Below are 19,662 nucleotides of genomic sequence, written 5' to 3'. Positions count from 1 at the left end.
ACCTTCTCCTGCCTCAGATCTGACTCTAACATTTGGTTAGGACTTCACCTGGCCAGCTAAAACCGGCCTCGTTGAACACCCGTGACTCAGCGTGTGGTGGAACCCTGGTACATCCAACACAAACATGTACCTGCTCTGGTCCCTTTTCTGTCCCTGTGCTGACAGTTTCTTTATACTTGTCTTTACGATTCCTTCAGCATTTTTGTGGGATTTTGCTGGCTGAATGGTTTCATGGGAGGGGACCTTTGGCCACGATTTCTTTGCCATCACTGCATCACAGAGAGAAAAACAAGTGGTGCGCCAGCCAGTGAAATAAAAAGTTGCTGTGCAAGTTATTCCAGGGTTCTGGTGTTAATTTTTCTGTCATTGTTTAGTTTCTCTAACTTTGTGCAAAGAATTTAAGGTGCAAAATTCAGGTCAAGTTTGAAATACCATTTATCTGTGATGATACAGATAAATGTGTGCTCTGTTGGAGGGACTCTTGCCAGATTTTGGGGAAGGAAAACAAGTAAATGTTCAGCTGTGGCTGAAGTGCCTTGTTCCCAGTTCCTCAGAGAAGTGAATTAATATGGGATTTTTTTTCTATCATATTAATTGAGTGGATTCTCATTTAATAAGCTGCATCCAATAATCCACAAGCATCTTACTCTTATCTCCCTTTTTATTTATGGGAGATAAATATGGGAGCTTAAACAGAGGCAAAATCTTTTAGACAGAAAATAATATACTGAGCTGACTGATAATCAACACACCAAGAGATCTGATTTAAGTTCTGAGTGGTTTAGGATTTGCTTTAGGTTTAGTAAATAAATAGGCAGTTTAGGTGGGATAAAAACTAAATCTAAGAATCCTTTTTAAATATTACTGGTAACTGTACAAGTATTTCATATTGTCCTCAAATCAGCACTGACTTTTTTTTCTAGATAGCATGGATCAAAGTATTAATAAAATACTTTGGGGGTCCTCATTTCTATTGCTGTTCAATGTTTTCCTGAGCTTTGAATGTTTAAATCTAGATTCAGGTACCTGTGCAGGAATGTGCCACTTTCCACTCCTGGTTTTTCCTTTGTGTGTTCTAAAACCCTTCACTGTTTTCATTTATCTGTTAATTCATACCATGAAGTATCCGGGGAGACCTTAGAGCACCTTCCAGTACCTAAAGGGCCTCCAAGAAAGCTGGAGAGGGACCTTGGACAGGGCAAAGGGTAATGGATTTTAAGTGACAGGGGGTGAATTTAGATGGGATATTGGAGAGAAATTATTTAATCAGAGCACGGTGAGGCCCTGACACAAGTTTCCCAGAGAATCTGTAGCTGCCCCATCCTTGAAGTGCTCAAGGCCAGGTTGGAGCAACGTGCGAGAGTGGAAGGTGTCCCTGCCCACGGCAGGAACGAATGGTCTTGAAGTTCCCTTCCAACCCCAAAGCGGCGATGGCCGCAGGCATGGCCACACGCCGCGTGAAGGAGGGTGGCACACGCCTTCCTGGAAGTGTTCCCGGCCGGCGGGAGCGGGGATCCCGCAGGAACCCCCGCTGCCGGCCTGAGGGAGCGCTCCTCCCGCTCGGCTCCCTCAGCGGCTCCCGGCCGCCGCCCCGCCCCGGAGGCGGCACCGCCGACAGAGGCAGCCCCGGCCGAGGCAGCGTCGCGTCGCCGCTCGCCGCACTCGGCAGGATTTGCCCGGGGAAGGTGAGGGGGACAAGCCCCGAGCAGCCGCGGCGGCAGCGCCGGGGGCCCGGCGAGGCCCAGCGGTGGCCCCGCTGCGGGGGAGAGAAGGGGGCAGAAAGCGGGGAGCAAGGCGGCTTTTCCCGGGAGCGTTTGGGTGGCACTGTGTGCTCGGCGCGGGGCAGGTGCGCTCCGGCCGCGGCCGTGCCCTGAGTCACGGCGGCCGCACCGCAGTGCGCTGCGCTGCGCGGGGCCGGGGGAAGGCGGCCGGCAGGCACCGGCACCTGCCCCGCTCGGGCGGCTCGTGTCCCCTTCCCCCGTCCTCTCCCCTTTCCCCCCGTGCCGGCATCTGCGAAGGCAGCAGCAGCGGGTCTTGTCCGCCTGCCTCCTCCCAGGTGGGACTGCAGAGAAATTCTGTTTCACAAGCGGGCGCTGAGCCTTCCGCGCTGTGGCAGCTGCTGTTTCTTGTCATTGAGATGGGTCGGATGCTTTGGCTGATACCACTAATTTAGAAAATTCCGTTTAGGAGGCGTTTTCTTCTTTAATTTCCGCTAAGCCATGTTGTGAATTGCTGTTTATAGATGCAGTAATTGTTTTTCAAAGGTTGGAATTTCCTGCTGTCTCACACAGAAAGAATTCTTGGCAAAAAAAAAATAGATGCAATGAATTACTACTGTTTTGCTGGCTCTGATGACTTTTACTCATTTCCCTTATATTTATGCTGGTCATGACTTGGTGTTGCTAAAAGGCAAAGCTGTTTTTGTCTGCTGACACATAGATGACTGAGGAGTCCTGGAAGATGGAGAGATTCCCAGGGTGGTTCTGTCTGCTGTCCAGAAGGGCTCTTGCTGTAACACTAGACTTGACAGTGCTGCTGCAGATCCACATCACTTTGGGATGAGCCTCTGGCTTTGAAGGGCTTCTTGCAAAGTTGTTTACCCCAAAAAATAAGCTCATCTTGCACATTATGGTTCTGTTTTTTATAGTTTCCCCTCTGCTCAACAGTAAGTCATACAGAGAGGAGAAAAAAGAGAGCAGATTGGTTTTTTAGCCATTGGATGGGATTTCTTAAGGTTATTTTGGATAGGTTTTGTGTTTTTTTTGTTTGATGAGGTTTGGGGTGTTTTGTCAGTAGAAAAATTAACTAGACTTAAGGTTGAGATGCATTTAAATACTCTTTTGCTGTGAACCTATCTTGTCAAGTCCACAATCACTGTCCTGGGAGGAAAAAGCTCTATCTAAGATGGTTAAGGTCTGCCATGCTAAAATCTTAGAGCTGCAGGCAGAATTAAGAGCAGTGACAGTTTTACTACAGTTTTATCAGATGTAAAGCTTTTAGGAATACCTTTAATATTTTGGAACTTTGAATACCACTTGGGCTTTAAAGACAAACATAAATCATGTCCTCCTACACAAGTGTGGTCCCTTTCTCCCTGCTGTGTCTGCTTGGTGCCTCCTCAGAATATCCCACTGTGCAGTAGCAGAGGTTTTTCAGTCGGAGCTGTGATTGTTGTGCAGAGTCTGTGTGCAGAAATCTGTCTGAGAACTCCTGCTTCAGAGCTGCCTATGTTTAAAAAATTCCTGACCTTCCCATTTCACTGCTGCCTACGGATTGCAGCAGCCATGGAGACCTGAGCCACTGCTGCAGGCACTTGGTGAGTTACTGCCTGTGTCAGTCCCTCAGTGAGAGGGAGAAATTTTGGGAGAGAAGAGAGCAAAAGCTCCTGCAGAGCAGCCAAACCTCTTGCAGCCCTATGAGAGAGGAGAAAGGAGAGCAGTCTGGCTCCAGGGTTACTGGTGAATTGCTGAAAGAGAAAAAGCATTTGAGACCTTTCTTTTTGTTAGGTGCATTTGTAGCTGTGAGAAATTGGGAGGCCTGTTGAATGGTGTAATCAGAGAGGAGAGAGGAGACCCATCTGAGTCTGTCAGGCTCCAATATCAGTTCTGAGAATAAAAATCCTGTTCTCAGAATAAAAATCCTCCCTTGAAAAGTGCAGTTATTTTTCTCTCTTTTGTTTCCCTGCTTTTCCTGGACAGTGCTTTCAATTTTATATTGAAACAAGTCTTGAAACCTTGGTTCATCACTGGGCACTTTGCTCTTAAATAAATAAACTTGTAATATCTCTTTATGCCCTCAAATTAGGGAAGAAGCATGACCAAGATGAACTGCATCCTGCTGAGTGCCTGCATTGTTCTGATTAATTTTTGTGGCTCTGGTGAGTAGAAGAGAAGGACCTTGTGGTTTAATGTTATGGCAGAGGCTGAGAAAATCATGGAAAAAATGCCAGAGGGAGTAAAAACAGCGAGATGAGAAAGGCCTGGATTGTTTAATACCACTGTGGGGAATGCCAGTAACCATCCAAGCAGGGTTCAGTTTCTGTTCTGATTGTCTTGGGTCAAGACAATCAGAACAGGAGGTTCTCAGGAGAGAGAATTGGGGGGAGAATGTGGTGCTGCTTAACACAACAGAAAACTGGTATCTTGCTGCTAGAAAATGGGATTCCTCTTGTGTGAATTGGAAACTCTTGTGTAGTATGAGAGGGAAAGGAGATAGAATTTAAAAAATGGATAGAATAAAGCTCAGCTGCAAGTATCTGTCATTGCCTGGAAAAGGCAGTCTTCAAGAGCAGATAAAAGGAGCAAACTAATATCTTGTTCTGTAGGCAGATAATGGTGTTTTTAAAAGTGACATAAATACATGCTTCAAGATGTGCCTGTCAAAATTGCCAGCCTCAATTGGTGCACTGACATAAGCTTGTCAATTTTAACTGAAGTCTTGAGTTTAACAATTTTAGCTGAAGTCTTGAGCTTAATAACCAGGCATATGTTTCGTGACAATTAGATGCAGATAAGTGATTCTTTTTTTTTTTTCTTTTCCTTTTTATTGCTGCTGCTGTCTCAGTAGTTTATTAGTTTATCACTCAGTGAAGATAAACCCTTGTTGTCTTAGGTTATACCTTAAGATGTTACCACTGTGACAACAGCCCTACCCTGTGCAGGACCAACAGCACCTGCTTAACGACTGAAGACACTTGCTTGCAGTTGAAATTTGGTATGTACAGTGTCCCACAGACCTAAAATAAACCCACTTGGATCAGCTTTCATTGCCTGGCCACCTCTCATCTGGCCCTAGCATGCATATCTCAGCCTCACTGGAAAGGAACTTGCACATAATCTTGAAGGTCATGCTTGTATCCAAGCAGTAACATAATGATTTAGATGTGTGAGTTGTAGCTGTATAACCATGTTTATTCAGATTTAAAAAATAAGGAAACAAACAAAAAACTACACAAGGGAGCTGTAAAAAAATAAAGACAGCATTGAATTTCAAATACAAGCTGTCACTCTATTAGAACAGATAAAGGATGCGTAGCTCACAAAATAAAGCTGCAGATGAATGGCTCAGTCATTTATGAATTGACACTATTAAAATAAATTCTCTTTTCCTGAGAGTGAAGTGATTTGTGTCTCAGGATGGACATCTTTAACTAGATCAGGTTGCTCAGAGTCTGGCCTTGAATGTTTCCAGGGATGAGACATCCATCACCCCTCTGGACAATCTGTGCCTGTGTTTTACCACCCTTATCTACTCTTCCAGTTCTGTGTTCTGCACATTCTTCACTGAGAGCCTTGTCAAGTGCTGGCCCAGGCTGCTCAGGGCAGTGCTGGAGTCCCCATCCCTGGAGGGATTTAAAGGCCAAGTGGATGTGGCACCTGGGGACATGGGTTAGTGGAGGGCTTGGCAGTGCTGGGTTAAAGATTGGGCTTGATGATGTCAGAGGTCTTGTTCAGCCTAAATGGTTCTGTGAATGCAGGCTGAGCTGGCTGGTGATGCCAGGTATCACTCAAGCCCCACCCTGTATTTCCCAGTGGGTGAATTGGATACACACTGTTGAATTGCTAGTGAAAGCAAATTTGGAAACTTCTAAACACTTGAACTTAAAAAAGGAAGTGCATGGCTGTGGCAAAAACAAAACTGTAGGGCCGATGCTGGGGGCACAAATGGCCCATGAACTGCAAGACACAAGACTTCACAAAAAGTGTCTCTTCTGGAGAGGGTGAGAGGCCAAGCCCAGTGATCTGTCCCTGAAATTTCATGTCAAATTCTCATTTCCAGTTTGCTACGAAATCGGGGGTATATTTTATACCTTATTAGCCACTGCTGTGTAGAGTGCTGTGGATGGGACTGTGGTCAGACCTTCCACTCTTTGCACAGAATATTTCTTGGTAGGAGGTTTGTGCTGGATTTGTGCAACATTTCTAGGTGTGGAGTCAAAGAACCAGACCATGCAGCTTCTGCCTCCCTCCACTGCCCCTGATGCTATGGCAACAGAGACCGCAAGGCCTCCATCCAATTTCTGTGTTTACACCATGGGCCTGTCACAGACTGAACTTTGCCTTCTCCTCACATTTTTTTTCTTTAACAGTGGCAGTCTAAGCACTGCTTCTCTCTCCGTACCAAAAATGTCGTTACTGTCAACATTCTCTTAATCTGTTTAATCTTTTTTGTTCCATAGGTAAATTGAGAACTTTCTCCTGCTGGAAGTCATCCCAGTGCAATGTGAATGAAATTGCTGATTCCTTCCTGCTGGATAATTTTGAATTCTTTTGCTGCCAACACGACCTGTGCAATGAGAGTGCAATTACTGGGGTTAACAAAGCAGCCTTCAGTATTGCTTCTGTAATGGCCATGTTATGGATGCTCCTGTAATAATCCTGATTTGTAAGATGTCTTTTCAAGATGAAGTTACACAAAACCATTAACAATTTTCTATATAGCATATTTTCAGCTCCTGTCCATAGGCAGAAACATTCCTGTGTAATTTTCAGTTGTTTCCCAAGGTTCTGTCTGTTAAATCCTGCCTCCATTCATGGGAAGGAGATGTGTGTTGATACCACTTAGAGGGTCTTATGATCTGTCCCCCTGCTCATGGGGAAGATCATCTCTTGTGAAGTTACCTTGTGGAGAACCTGGGCAAGCTCCAGTGGGTGATGTGAAGGAGAAGGAACACTACAGCTTTTCTGACGCTGTTGGGTCAGGGATGGATGAAATGACTCCATGGTTTAGAAGGAGAAAAACAGAGATCCTTTATTAAGGATCTTGTATTAAGTGGTAGCGTGCTTTTATAACCAGGATTGCTAAGGTGAAATCTGATTGGTCTCAAAGTAAAAACCTTTCACACTCTTGGTGAACTATGAATAGCACACTCTGAAGGTACATATCGATAAACAACATGAACAGAAAGAGAGATAATAATTGATTTTATTCTTCCTCTCTAAGTTTCCCAGGCTGAAGCCTGGGAGAATTCTCTTCAAATGAACTGATAATCTCCACACTTTTCTGCTGGAAACCGTCATTTTTTTCCTGTCACATAAACTGTCATTATTTTTGGTTGGCATTTCTGTGGGTTTTGATTTGTTTTGCTTTGGATCCTCCTTGTCACAAACCAAGCAGTGGATTTGCCCTCAACACAAGAAGTGTTGGATCATAAGATCTCAAAGTAAAAACCTTTCACACTCCTGGTGAACTATGAATAGCACACTCTGAAGGTACATATCGATAAACAACATGAACAGAAAGAGAGATAATAATTGTTTTTATTCTTCCTCTCTAAGTTTCCCAGGCTGAAGCCTGGGAGAATTCTCTTCAAATGAACTGATAATCTCCACACTTTTCTGCTGGAAACCGTCATTTTTTTCCTGTCACATAAACTGTCATTATTTTTGGTTGGCATTTCTGTGGGTTTTGATTTGTTTTGCTTTGGATCCTCCTTGTCACAAACCAAGCAGTGGATTTGCCCTCAACACAAGAAGTGTTGGATCATAAGTGTACCTTCCTGCAGTCTTTGTGATGAATATGGAAATATTCAGTTTCAAGTCATGTAAACACTTTGTTCCCATCACTGTACCTTTTTTTTTCCCTACAAGCCAATGATATAACCTTATCAAGTGCTGTTATTTTGGGAGAAAGCATCTGCATTTCTTAAGCCAAAACCAAAATATTACTATAAGTGAGAAACACTTCTCTTTTTTTCTTTTAAATATATATATTTCTGTGAGCATGTAGACAACATGTGATAGCTTCTTTTTGGATTTTCCTCATACATTATCCATGCTTAGGACTTTAGGTGAGCATGTGCTTTGCACTGGGTATTTATTGGTATACTGAAAACCAATTATAAAATGCTAAGGAGTTGAAATGGCACATGTAGGTTACTTCCCCACCTAGTTAGCTTTTGGGTTTTGTTGAAAACAGCGACATGTAAACTTAACCCTTCAAGCTTCCGCCTAAGTGTATTAAAATCTTGCAGAACTTTCTTTCATAAATGCCAATGCACAGTGTAGATGTGTATTTATATAGTATGAATAATACCTGCTCCATCTGTAGGTGTGAGAGGTCAAATTCTGAAATACTTACATTGCTCTGCTCCATGGTGGAGACAGACCATGGGACATCTCTGGAACCTGGGGACCCTCTCAGTCAGATGGGGTGCCAGATCCTCCCTTTTCTTCTTCTGGAGCTGCTGGCATGTCCCTGCCAGAGTTGTGTCCATTGCCAATGGGATATCCTCTTTCTGAGGACCCTCACTTCTGCTCGTGACACCAGTGACATCAGTTCACCAGTCACAACAAGGGTGTTGTTCCAAATCCCTGAATGTAATCCACAATGTACCTTTTGGTTGAGCTTATGGTAGCTATGAAAGTGTCCTGGGATCTCTCCCATCACTCTAATTACAGAAGTTGTCCTGTCTTTGATAAATAAAAATATCAGAAAAGAAGAATGTGGACTGTGTGGTGATTTGTTGGTATTTACAGCTGGATAGAACTCCAGTTGTTTCCATGGGAGGTGCATCCATGCTTCCCATCCAGAGACTCAGAAGGTTCCAAGTAGACTTCTTCCTTATTTTTATTTCCCACCTGATTAAAACCAAACACTGGAAGACAGCAATTTCTGCACAATGACTTTTTCCATGGCTGCAGCACCATTTGTCAAACTCAGGCTCATTTCTGGGGAAAAAGTATTAAAGGACTGACTCAGTATAAATTGGGAGAAGGTTTGTAGCAGAGAGGTATCTTTTGTTGGACAAGGTGATAGATTCCTTATGCTTAAATCATCCTGATGGCAGCATTTTTTCTCTATTATATTGGCAATGTCTCTTTTTTGATGGTGGTGGTTTTAAACATGTTTCATTGCTGTATGGCCTGCATATATAAAATACTCGCCTTTTTTGTTAAGTGCAAAAAGAAGCTCTATATTTTGTGTGTCTAATCTTCAAGCAATCATTTTTACTATTTCTTTTTTGATAGCCTTGAACACTTTGTCTAAATTATCATACCGTTTTGTTTCTCTTCTAGAAGCAGCCTTAGCAATGAGCCCTTGTGTTTTAAATATGTTAGTTTCTTTTTGTAAAGATCCACCAGAACATGGTTTAATTCCTGTAAGGTTTGCATTTTCTGAGTCTGGCTCTGCTGGCTGCTGAGCTCTCTCCTGCTGGTTGTTGAACAGTGACTGCCCCTTGAACTTTGGCATTTCTCCCCCTGCTGCTGCTGTGTTCTGCCCAGATTTGCTGGGCAGTCCACAAAGAGGACCATTAAAACCGAGAAGGACATGAAAACTTTAGCTCAAGTATGAAAATACTGAAATTTGTTTAACTCTGAGTCCACCGGGACTCCCAAGTCCTGTGCAGAGCTGTTTTCCCCTGGTCAGCCCCCAGCCCGTGCTGGTGCCTGGGCTGATTCCCAGCATTTGGGGTGGGTGTCACAAAGCCAGGGACTCCTGGCTTTGGGCCTCCCTCAGTGGGAATACCAGCCAGATATTTTGTGTGGCTCAGCTGTGTCCTCTAAGACCCAGGACGATGCAGAATAAACTCAGGCTGTGCCTCGGTGCAGAGGTGTCTGTTGCCCCCTGCAGCGAGTGCTGGGTAGCTTGTCACTCTTGTGGGGGTTGCTTTCTTTTTATTTTGTAATTCTCCGAATGGTTTGCTCTGCTCTGCATTAGTGGCATGACTAAAACCCCATCCTTTGAATGGGCTTTCTGTGCCACTACACATCATTTATGTACTAATGGTCATCTGACTGCCCAAGAATATTCTTCCCTACATCTCCTTCTCAGTTGCTCTATAACAAGCAGACCAGCAGTCTCTCTTTTTTTTGGAGGGGGGACGACACACAAATTATACAGGAACAAGAAGGAGAAGGTAACAAATGGAAGCTTCATCAACAGCAGGAATTCATTCCTGTGATCTGTTTTTAGCACAGATTCCTCCTCCAAGTCCTCATGGTGGTGACCAGGTGTCCTTTGACTTGAACTTGGGAATGGAGAGAGCTTGGAGGCCTCCTGGTACTGGCAGGAATGTGGGGCTGATACACCTGGTTGAGAAGAATGTGGCTTTACCCTGTGTGAAATCCTTCTCTAGTTTTACCATCCCTCATCAAGGACGAGGTGGGATGTCTGTGTGTTATTTCAGGATGCAGGAAATTGTGAAAAGAAGCAGATTCATTGGGGAAAAAACAGACAGGCAGAGCAAGCAATTTCCTCCCACTGCTTTTTGGTGTGAGAGGAATGAGGAGGCTGACCAGTGAGCAGCTTTATTTTGTAAAAAGGAGTAGCTAAGACAACAAACTAGTCCCAGCAGAGAACTGCACATTAAATACCTCACTGTTGCACTAACTGGGGCATCTGGATACTGCTGTTATATAAATATTAAATGCATTGAACAACAGTGGTGTTCCTCCAGCTGGAAGAGAGTTTGATGTGTCTGAATCTCTGTGTGTCTCCAAGGGCTTGGATCTCACTGGTAAATACAGTCAGTCCTAAGCTGGCATCACACCAGGGGAGTTTGGCTGTGCCTAAACATCCAAGAAAGCCTTGTCTGTGAGATCCCCACGTTTACGGAGGCAGAAACAATCACACTGCACTTTCTGACTCCACACAAGGTGAATATTGCCCTATCAGCACAGTAATCACACCATTCTGCATTTTAGAGGGAGAGAAGGGAGTGACTGATTGGCTGTGAGATCCCCAAAAGGAGTGTGTGGTCATCTCCACTCCCATCCTTCCAAGAATAATTTATACATTGGGATAAAATGAAGACCTGCAGATGATTTTATTTTTATGGGTATGACAACTTACAGCATAGGGAAAACTGTCCTGGAGCCGAGGAAAGGGCAAATTAAAAATACTTTTGGTTTCTTCCTCCTAAGTGGAATGAGTAAAACCAAAAGGGTTTGGAGCAAAGTTCCCCTCCCAAGTAACAAAATCTCTGCATGTGATCCAATGTTGGTTCTATTTAAGGGACAAGCAGTCTTGAATTGATTTAGATGCTTCTGAACCCATATCCCAGCACCTTGTGAGTCTAGCTGAGTTATTCATGGCACACTAGTGCTGTTCAGGAGTGACAGCTTCACCATTCCTCACTGCACAGGGTTGGTTTGGTGCTTCATACAATTCAAGCCTGCCCCTCACACCATTTTGGTAGATAGGGATGGGAGTGAAGCACCTGCACTGCTGTTTTCTCCTCTCTCACAGGTATTCAGAGATGCTGCTCTGGGGCAGGTTGGGAGAAAAGCTATGGAGACACTGCAGGATGGGGATAAAATTCCAAAGGATACAGGTTGAGAGGATGGATGTTGTGGTCACATTCACAATGGAATTTGTTTTGGAGACTGCTGCAAACCACAGAAACCTTATTCTCCAGAGGATTCTCCAAGGAGTGCTCTGTGCCACATGCAAGCCTGTGGTTCTGGAGTTCATTCCATGCTCAGACTGCTATTTCCAGAGATGCTCACGTCTTGCAGGGATCTTCAGGCACCCATCATCATCAGCTGTCATCAGCTCCTGGGTGGTCAGGGCTTGGGTGAGAACGTGCACAGTGTCGTGGTTTAGCTCACATCTGACAGGAACAATGTTAAGAGTGCTGCACCAGGAAAAGATTAAAGAGACTAAAATGACACAGCCACATCTTGAAATCAAATTACCTTTAAAGTCTGACGGGTTTCTTCTTTCGTGCTCCCAGTCATGGTAATGCTGTAGGATCCTGTGAACTGAGGTTTATTCTCTGTTCTGTGGGATGAAGTGATGCTCGTCTGGGGAATGGAAGGGCTGTAGCCCAGAACCCAGCGCCACTTATCTCTAGAAATCTGCAGTTTGCACACAGAAAAAAGGACTATCTAAAAGATTACAAAATGAAAATATAAATGCTGGGAGGCTTTATAAATAGGAGGCACATCTTCCTTTTACCCTAAAGCAAGCTGGAGGTGGTTTTCTTTTTTTCTGCTTACAAAAAGGATTTTCAATCCATTCCTCTCCCTGAAAGTGAGATCAATGCAACTATTGTTATGAAAACTCCCTTTCCTAATAACACAGCAGCCAGTTTTTCTAGTATGAAAATGTTTTAACTTTATTTATAAATACCTCTCAATTACACCATACACTGAGCTGGTGGAATTTTACTGGAGACTTTGGCATTGCTCATGTGTAAATGTAACAAACTAAAGGAGAGTCTAACCTGGAATGAAGGCCTCGGGGTAAGGGCTTTAAATTAAAGGAAGGTGAGTATTTGGAGTAGACATCAGGGAGAAATTCTCTCCTGTGAGGGTGGTGGTGAGGCGCTGGCACTGGTGAGCAGCTAATAAACAGGTGGTAATATGTAGGAAGACGCATGTCTGGCTTGTAGGTCCCTGCTTCCTCACAGAAAAATGGGAAAAAAGTTTGGGAATCCCGGTAGATCAGGCGGCCTCCGGGCCCGAGCGCCGTGTGGTAGGCGGCCGGTCCTCCGCGCCGGCAGGGGGCGCTGCGGCGGGGGCGGAGCCGCTCCCGGCGGGCGCGGCCGGGGCTGCGGGGCGGGCTCGGGGCCGCGGCCGCCCCTCCGCCGCCCCGCAGGTGAGTGCGGACATCGCGGCCACGCCAAAACCCCTGCCCTCCGCCCGCAGGACCGCCCGGGCCTCGGCCGGTGCGAGCCCGCCCCGCGGAGCCCCTGAGGGGGAAGGCGGGGGAGGTGGGGGGTCGTGCACTGCCATTGCCGGGCGGCGATGGAGCCGGGCAGGAGGGCTTGGAAATGTGGGAAAGGGTGGAAATGACTCCGTGGAGTTCCCCACATGCACCTGCACTGCTCTGCGGTTTCTCCATTGGGTCACTCTTACAAAATAGTGCTTCCCTTGTATTATATATATATTTATATATAATATATTTATTTTGGAAAGTAACAATTTATATTAATATTTAAATGTGGTCAGTCTGACTAAGGGATCGTGTTTATAACAGGTCCAAGTAATAGCTATATGAATGCCTCAGTATATTTTTACAGGGTGTGTGTGGTTTGGTTAACACTGCTTCAGTTTGTGCTGTGTGTTGTTTGTCCGTGCAGATTTTGGCCAGGGTTTTGTCCAGAAGCTTGTGGTTCATATAAGGCACAGATCTCTTGAAAATAAATTTAGTTTGTTCAGCAGAAGAACCAACATCTCAGTGGGCAAAAGCATAAGTGTGCCGGTACTAGGAGAAAACCATTAAATAAAAATTGTTTCCTTTCAGTGCGTATGTTGCCAACACCAAATTATTTTGGGGAATGGTTCTAAAATAATATTAGGCTTAGCTGGGTTGTTACACACTTTGTTTGTCTGCTGTAGGCCTGGCAGAGGGGAGGGAGGGGACTGCCATCCCCTTCCTTAGCAGTGAGAGCTGGGGTGAGCTGCTGCCCAAGTCTCCATGTGCCCCTGGTGCTGGGCCCTGTGGTCTCTGACTCAGGGGACTGAGGAGGCTGGAAAGTGCCCAGATGAATAACACGAGATTAGGGTTTTTTTTTAGCTGGATTTGGCTGCAGCTGGTAGGGAATGAGTTAGGAAGGCAAAGCTGCTGTTGGGGCTTTTCTTTTTGGGAACATCGTGTTGTGATCAGAGCTGTAACCTCAGTTGTACTTTGAGCATTTGGAGAAAGTTGTTTTATAAAATTAAGCAGCTTCTGTTGTGTCTTGTGGAAGATAAAGAGTTGAGGGATTGCAGCTTTAACCAAAGACTGCAGCTTTAACTTGATGTCTGTACCCCAGAAAAAAAAACAAAACCCATCCTTGGTTGATTTCATGCCGGGTAAGAAAAGCCTGATCAGTTTTGTTTCCCAGCTTGATTTGGAAAACTTGTCAGTGTTCAGGGTCACTGATGTAAATAAAAAAACACCGGGAAGGAACACTTGAGGTATTCGGGCAGGAATGCTGGCAGGTGAGACCAGCAAAATGATTCTGTCAGTCAGAGCTGGGAATGAGCTGAAATATTTACAAATGCACCACCTTGTTCCATCTAGTGAGTCATTCTGGCCTCTTTGTACCTGGGTGACCCTTTGGTGTGCCTGGAAGTGAGCTTTTCAGTGGGAGCAGGTTTGATGTTACAGCTCTGCAGTAGTTATGAGAGGAGGGTTTTACTGACAGGTTCTACAATTCCCACCCATAGCCCCATGGCTCGTTTGCTGATTTTAATGTTAGGAGAGATCTGGAGGATCCAGTCTGGAATTGTAGGTGATGTGGGCCATGGGTTGCACTCTGTGATTCCTGGATTGAGCTCGGGAGTGATGAACTGCTTTAAAAGCAGCCTCTGCTATCAGGCTGCATTCTTTCCAAGATAAGCTGTGTGCTGGTGCTTACTATAACCTGCTTTCCAAAGGCAGGCCTGGTCTGTGGGTGTGTGCTCCAGAAGTCTGTAATGCAGAATGGGAAGGACACAAGATTTGCCTCTGGGTGTTGCTAATTGGGAGTGACAATTACTGAGCAGGTGCAGTGCTGGTTGTACTTTTCAGATGAGCAGCAGTCACAGCAATTCGAGCAGTTTGATGTTATTTAATGGTTTTAGCCTTAATGTGTGATTTTTTAGAAATCTGTGTTCATGTAATCCATGCTTTCCTGCAGTGACAGGCAGTGTTTAAGGTCAGGTTAAATATTAGCAAACTATATGTGGTTTGTGTCTTCTATTTATATGTTGGAGAGGCAGCTGTGCTGGATAATACTTCATGGCATTTACTCTTTAAAGACTTCTCTGGATTATTTTTGGAATTATTGGCATTTTACTGACTGGTGATTTTTAGAAAAGGCATGTTATGTGTATTTTGTACATAATGAGAAGTGTTATTTCTCAACAACTGGTGGTCTAGTGGAGATCAGAGGTGCTGTCAGAACTGAGCAAATCACTCTCAAGCATTTCACAACGAGATACACAGAAGTATGCATTAATTATAGTTGTTTGAGTCCCTGATACTTACTGTGGTATTATTTCATTTATTTTTCCATAGCCATCGTGGAACTATGTGGAAATGGGGTAGTGGAGATGATTCTCCTTCCAAAACAGCAGTAAGTACTGAATTACTATTAATATCTTTTTAAGACACTCTGACACAGAGACTCTTTCATTTTTTATGCACTAGCTATATGTATTTTCTCTTTCATAAAGCAGTTGTTTGACTAGTTTTACCATGACAGTTCCAGGGCTCTAAAAGTCGGGTTGTGTCCTTGTTTCTTATCTCCTTGATATTTAATCTCTCGTGCCTTCCACAGCTGTTGTGCTTGTCCTCACTCTGCTTATCCTGCCTTAAGGAAACATCTGTAGGAGTTACATAAGCTCCATCCTCAGGGTATCTTTGGGTAGAGTAGGTTCAATATCAATATTTTATGGGTATTTGTTTTATTTAGCAGCACTGCTGGCTGTCCCCACATAAATCAAGGGAATGAGGAAGTTCAGGTGTTCATACCTAGAATGGTTTTGCTGTATTTCAAGCCAAGCTTGCTAAAGCAGCTCATAAGGGTTTAGAATTCCGTGTGGCTTGGTAAAACCAGCCTGCTCTAAGTATATATAACCCATGGAGGTTTTAGCATTGCATTTGCTGACTGTTGTGATGAAGTGGGATACAAAGTGCAGGCGCTTGAGGAGCGGTGCAGTGTGCCCCATTTGGCTTTTTGGAAGCACTGTGGATCTCCCCAGGGTGAATGTTCCCCTGATCTCCGCAGGCTGCGGGCTCCGGGGCCGTGGGGAGCGCGGCCGTGACGGATCTGACGGAGCAGCTGACGAGCACTGAGCAGCTGCTGGCACAGCTCAAGGAGCTTGTCAGGGAGAAGGATGCTGAGCTCCGGAGCAAAGATCTTCAGTTGAAGGTACTGAGCATGTGTTCGTGTTGCAAGCATTGTTTAAAATCCCCCTTCAGTCCTTTTTGTCATGTTTTGCAAGCTTCTAGTCTGTTACAGCAGCTCTGGGATGGTCACAAGGAGCTATCCTGGGGTCTGGACATTGCTGCTTGTTCCCAGTGTGTGTTCTGTTCCAGGACTGAGCTAGAAGGAATTTATATCTAATATCCCAAAGGCTTTTTTGGAGGTTTGTTACTCTTTTTTAAAAAGTCATAAGGTTGATGCCTTCCTACAAGAGATTTCTTTCTGCCCTTTTTGTCTGTGGATGTGAACAGCCAAGTGTTAAATACTCCATGTTTTAAAACTCATTGTATATAGACATCTCTAAAAAAAAAAAAGTTTTTATCATGAAGGTGTCTTTTTGTATCTTTTATGAAAAAATAATTCTTCTCATTAAAAAATCAAGCCTAGAATTTGTGTTGCTATGAAAAAAATAGGGAAATTTATATACTAAGATTTTGAATTCTATACAGTAGTAATCACCATATGCAGAAAGTTTAAATAAAGAAGAGAATATTTAAATAATGAAGATGAAACATTGTAGGGAAGATACTTTTTGTTAATCACTTCAGATTTCTCCTCTCATTTTTTTAATGGAAGAATTGAAGGAGGCAGTTGTCCATGTAGCTAATTTAGTCTGTCATGACTTTGATGTTTGTAGGAGGAGAAGGAATCTGCTGATGCCAAACTTTCCAAGCTGAAGCTGCAGAACAAAGCCAAGGTTGCATCATTAACCTCGCAGCTGGAAGAACTTAAGAAGCAGTTACCAGTGGCAGGAGGCTTAGAGGCCAAAGCAGAACCAAAAAAGGTAAGGTGTTCTCATATTTGAAAGCAGATACAATTTCTGGGATGCTGTAGGCTGTTTGCTGTGCTGGACTCAATGGGGAAATTAAAATTTTGAGCTGAGTCAGGTTAGGATCAAGGTAGACTGAGTGGGTGCTGTCAAAGCTGTGTTTCTATTTAATTCTTTTATTTTTCAATAGAAATCCAGAAAATTGCACATTCCCTTCAAATTGTTTTAGTAAAAATTTCTCACTCCTTTATCCTATTAGCAACTCAGAGTTTTGGCACATGTAAATCAGGCAGATAAGGTTTGGAGAAGAAATAAAACCAAAACCTGTCTTGTTCCTTAGGAAATGTATAACTGTCCTTATTAGCAGAATGTAAATGAAGTGCTGGCAAGTGTCAGGTGTTTCACTGTTAACAAGAGAGTCTCAGATGTGTTTGTAGTAACACAGTTGTGCAAGTAGACTTGTATTTCTTCGGAGTAGGACTTCATATAGCTTCTAAAATAACTTTAGTGAGGCTTTAATTTGTCTGGGAGATTTGTATTTTAAAGCTGTGCTGGAAGGGAAAGGTAACAATCAGTTTGTTGCAGTCCCTAGTTTTCCTCAAAAATGTGCAGTAACTATTCTTCTGATCTTTTTTTGGCTGACAAAACATGCTTAGCAATTGTAATGGCAGATAATTTCAATAAAACAGCAATTACAGCTGGGGAAATTCTGATTAAAAACATGCTTAGGAATGGTTGAATTTACATTTCTTTCCCCCAGTAGCCCTGTTTTTCCTCTGATATGTGTGGACTGCACTTGCCAGATTGAGTTTCAATTGCTGGAAAAAGTGAATCTCCTTGCTGCACATTCCAGTCCACTTTTTAGCAGTAATTATCATGAATAATTCAAATACAAAGACTTTTATAAGCTTAATATAAATTCTGTGCCAGCTTCTCTATGGAATATGAAATATAGAAGAGAACTGAAATAGAGTCTGTGAGTAAAGTCTGCTTTTTTCAGCAATATTATCAGACTAAGTAGAGGTACAGAATCCAGGAGTTACCTGCTCAATGCAAACGTCCTTGTTTTTGCAGGCATCAAAAGATGGAGACCAGGAAAATGCTGCAGCAAATCGAGGGAAAATATTAGTGCTGAGAAGGAGAATTGAAGAGCTGGAATCCCAGATCACACAAAAAAATGAAGAGTTACAGAAAAAGGTGGTGTTTTGTATGACATGACTTTTCACCTTTGTGGTGCAGGATTATGTTTGACTATGTTTATTTAAGTATATATTTAATTCTGTGCTGCTGAACAGCCATTCTGGGAGTTTTCTGTTGAGGAATTGTTATGTTACAGCCTCAACAAGGGCAGTGGGAATTCTGTCATTGTGCCTTCAGTGAGCAGGGAATCCTGGATCAATGGAGAAGGATACATAAAGACGCACTCTGTGGATCAGTGTTGTGTTTAAATCTTGCATTTTGAACAAAAGTACTGGTTTGCTTCAATTTTCCTCATTGAAAAAATAAGTCATAACAGGAGGAAATGTAGGCAAGGGCTGATTTCATGTTGTGGTGTTTTGTGGACATAACTTCCCTGGAGAATGGTGGCAGGAATGGGAATGCTGCAGAGTTTGAGAGAGGTTCAGTAAATAATGATTACACTTCAAACAGAAGCAGTTATGCATCTGATTGTAATTTTTGCAGTACTCTAACACAGACAGTAAGGAAATTATGCAGACCATTGTTCTGTGGCGGAGATGGAAGCACAGACCACAAACAATTGTGCCTTTTCACCTCAGGATGCTGAGCTGGAGGCGCAGCGTGGCCGTGGGGCTGACATGGATGCCATGCTGGCAGAGAAGGAGAAGAAGCTGGCTGAGAGGGATGCTTACATCAGGGATTTGCAGGTGGCCTGCGGATCCAGTGATGCTGCCAGTCAAATATTCCTGCCCAATGAAGAACTGAAGGTATGTTAGCAGCTCAGTTATAAAGTCTCTATAGAGCTTTCAAGGAACCAATAAATTGTGATATGTTACTTAATCAGTCCCTCTCTGAAATACAGTTAATTCATGTGAATAAAAATTCTTTATTGACTGTCTTAATTTATATATATTTACTTGCTTGTTTTATATATATTTACTTGCTGATTATTTTGTTCTTACCAGGGAGAGGCTTCATGATTGCTGTATCATTTTTCTGCTAATTGTCTTTTGGTTTGCATTGTAAAGAACCAGCTGGCAACTAAGGAGTCATCACTGCAAAGCATGGAGATTCTGGTGCAGAACCTTACCAAGAAGGTGGGAGACAGTGAGGAAAAATGCAGCTTGTTCCAGGAGCAGATTGAGAGTCTGAAAAACATTCAAAGCAAGGAAAGAGAGCATTTCCAAGGAAAAGAAGCTACGTACATGGAAAATGTAAGTAAATGCAGGATTCCAAAAGTTATCTCCAGTTCTTAGGACAAGTAGAATACAGGTGTTTGAGGAGGAGGCTGCCATTTGGGCTTAGTTGTTAGAAACTTGCTAGGAATGAACATAAGTGACTAATTAGTGTATTTAATGTTACTGGAAGCAAAATTCAGACTTAATTTGGAGTCTGTTATCTTTCTGTACCTTTAGTTAGTTCAGTGTGGTTTTACTATAGTTTGTGGACTGTTTTCATATTTATTTTCTTTCTGGTTTTAGATACGTCTGTTTCAAAATATTATCCAGGAAAAGGAAAAAGAGCTGGAAGCACAGAGAGAAAAACATGAGCAGGAGCTTTTTAGATTAGCTGCTAAATCTGATGCAAGTGCTGACCTAGAACAGGTATGTTGCTCTGGAAACTCAGCAGCTTGAATTGGGAGTCATGTAATTACTAAACTCTGTGACACGGTTCAAGTGTCTGGTTGGGAGAATAAAAATAAATCTTTTATAGATTGCTTGATTATTTAACTTTTTATTTTTGGTAGCTACTAAAGGCTTTGAAACAGAAGCTCCATGAAAAGGAAGAAGTCATGCTGGGAAGGACACAGGTGATTGATGTCTTGCAGAAAGAGCTGGATGCCAAGGACCAGCAATTGAAAGTAAGAAGTGCC

The 19,662-nt window shown here is 43.4% G+C and overlaps 2 protein-coding genes across 5 annotated transcripts in view; both read left to right on the top strand.

Annotated features, from left to right (window-relative positions):
- Window positions 1-1,415: 1,415 nt before the first annotated feature.
- On the top strand, window positions 1,416-6,425 carry CD59 (CD59 molecule (CD59 blood group)). The gene is made up of 4 exons (XM_039725041.1): window positions 1,416-1,685; window positions 3,805-3,877; window positions 4,612-4,713; window positions 6,179-6,425. The coding sequence occupies exons 1-4, from the start codon at window positions 1,431-1,433 to the stop codon at window positions 6,370-6,372; spliced, it is 624 nt and encodes a 207-aa protein (XP_039580975.1). The 5' UTR covers window positions 1,416-1,430; the 3' UTR covers window positions 6,373-6,425.
- Window positions 6,426-12,486: 6,061 nt separating this feature from the next.
- The window catches only part of LOC120509859 (golgin subfamily B member 1-like), a 34,213-nt gene continuing 27,037 nt past the window's right edge, over window positions 12,487-19,662 (top strand). For 2 of the 4 annotated variants that reach the window (XM_039725023.1, XM_039725022.1), the window contains exons 1-9: window positions 12,487-12,543; window positions 14,932-14,989; window positions 15,644-15,787; window positions 16,479-16,625; window positions 17,685-17,807; window positions 18,389-18,556; window positions 18,818-19,003; window positions 19,271-19,393; window positions 19,537-19,650. In XM_039725023.1, coding sequence (XP_039580957.1) covers window positions 14,945-14,989; window positions 15,644-15,787; window positions 16,479-16,625; window positions 17,685-17,807; window positions 18,389-18,556; window positions 18,818-19,003; window positions 19,271-19,393; window positions 19,537-19,650 — 1,050 coding nt within the window. In that variant the 5' untranslated portion in view covers window positions 12,487-12,543; window positions 14,932-14,944. Of the gene's footprint in view, window positions 12,544-12,609; window positions 12,863-14,931; window positions 14,990-15,643; window positions 15,788-16,478; window positions 16,626-17,684; window positions 17,808-18,388; window positions 18,557-18,754; window positions 19,004-19,270; window positions 19,394-19,536; window positions 19,651-19,662 lie in introns of those variants that run through there. The other 2 variants (XM_039725021.1, XM_039725024.1) reach the window with 2 other exon arrangements.

This window comes from Passer montanus, unplaced genomic scaffold (genome assembly GCF_014805655.1).
Source record: "Passer montanus isolate IOZ18808 unplaced genomic scaffold, ASM1480565v1 scaffold54, whole genome shotgun sequence".
NCBI classification, from domain to species: Eukaryota; Metazoa; Chordata; class Aves; order Passeriformes; family Passeridae; genus Passer; species Passer montanus.
This window is presented reverse-complemented; position numbering and strand designations above follow the sequence as displayed.

Coding starts and splice junctions, on each gene's coding strand:
- CD59 (XM_039725041.1), top strand. CDS start 1,431: ATGGCCGCAGGCATGGCCACACGCCGCGTGAAGGAGGGTGGCACACGC. Junction 3,878..4,611: donor GATTAATTTTTGTGGCTCTG/GTGAGTAGAAGA, acceptor TTGTTGTCTTAG/GTTATACCTTAAGATGTTAC. Junction 4,714..6,178: donor TTGCTTGCAGTTGAAATTTG/GTATGTACAGTG, acceptor TTTGTTCCATAG/GTAAATTGAGAACTTTCTCC.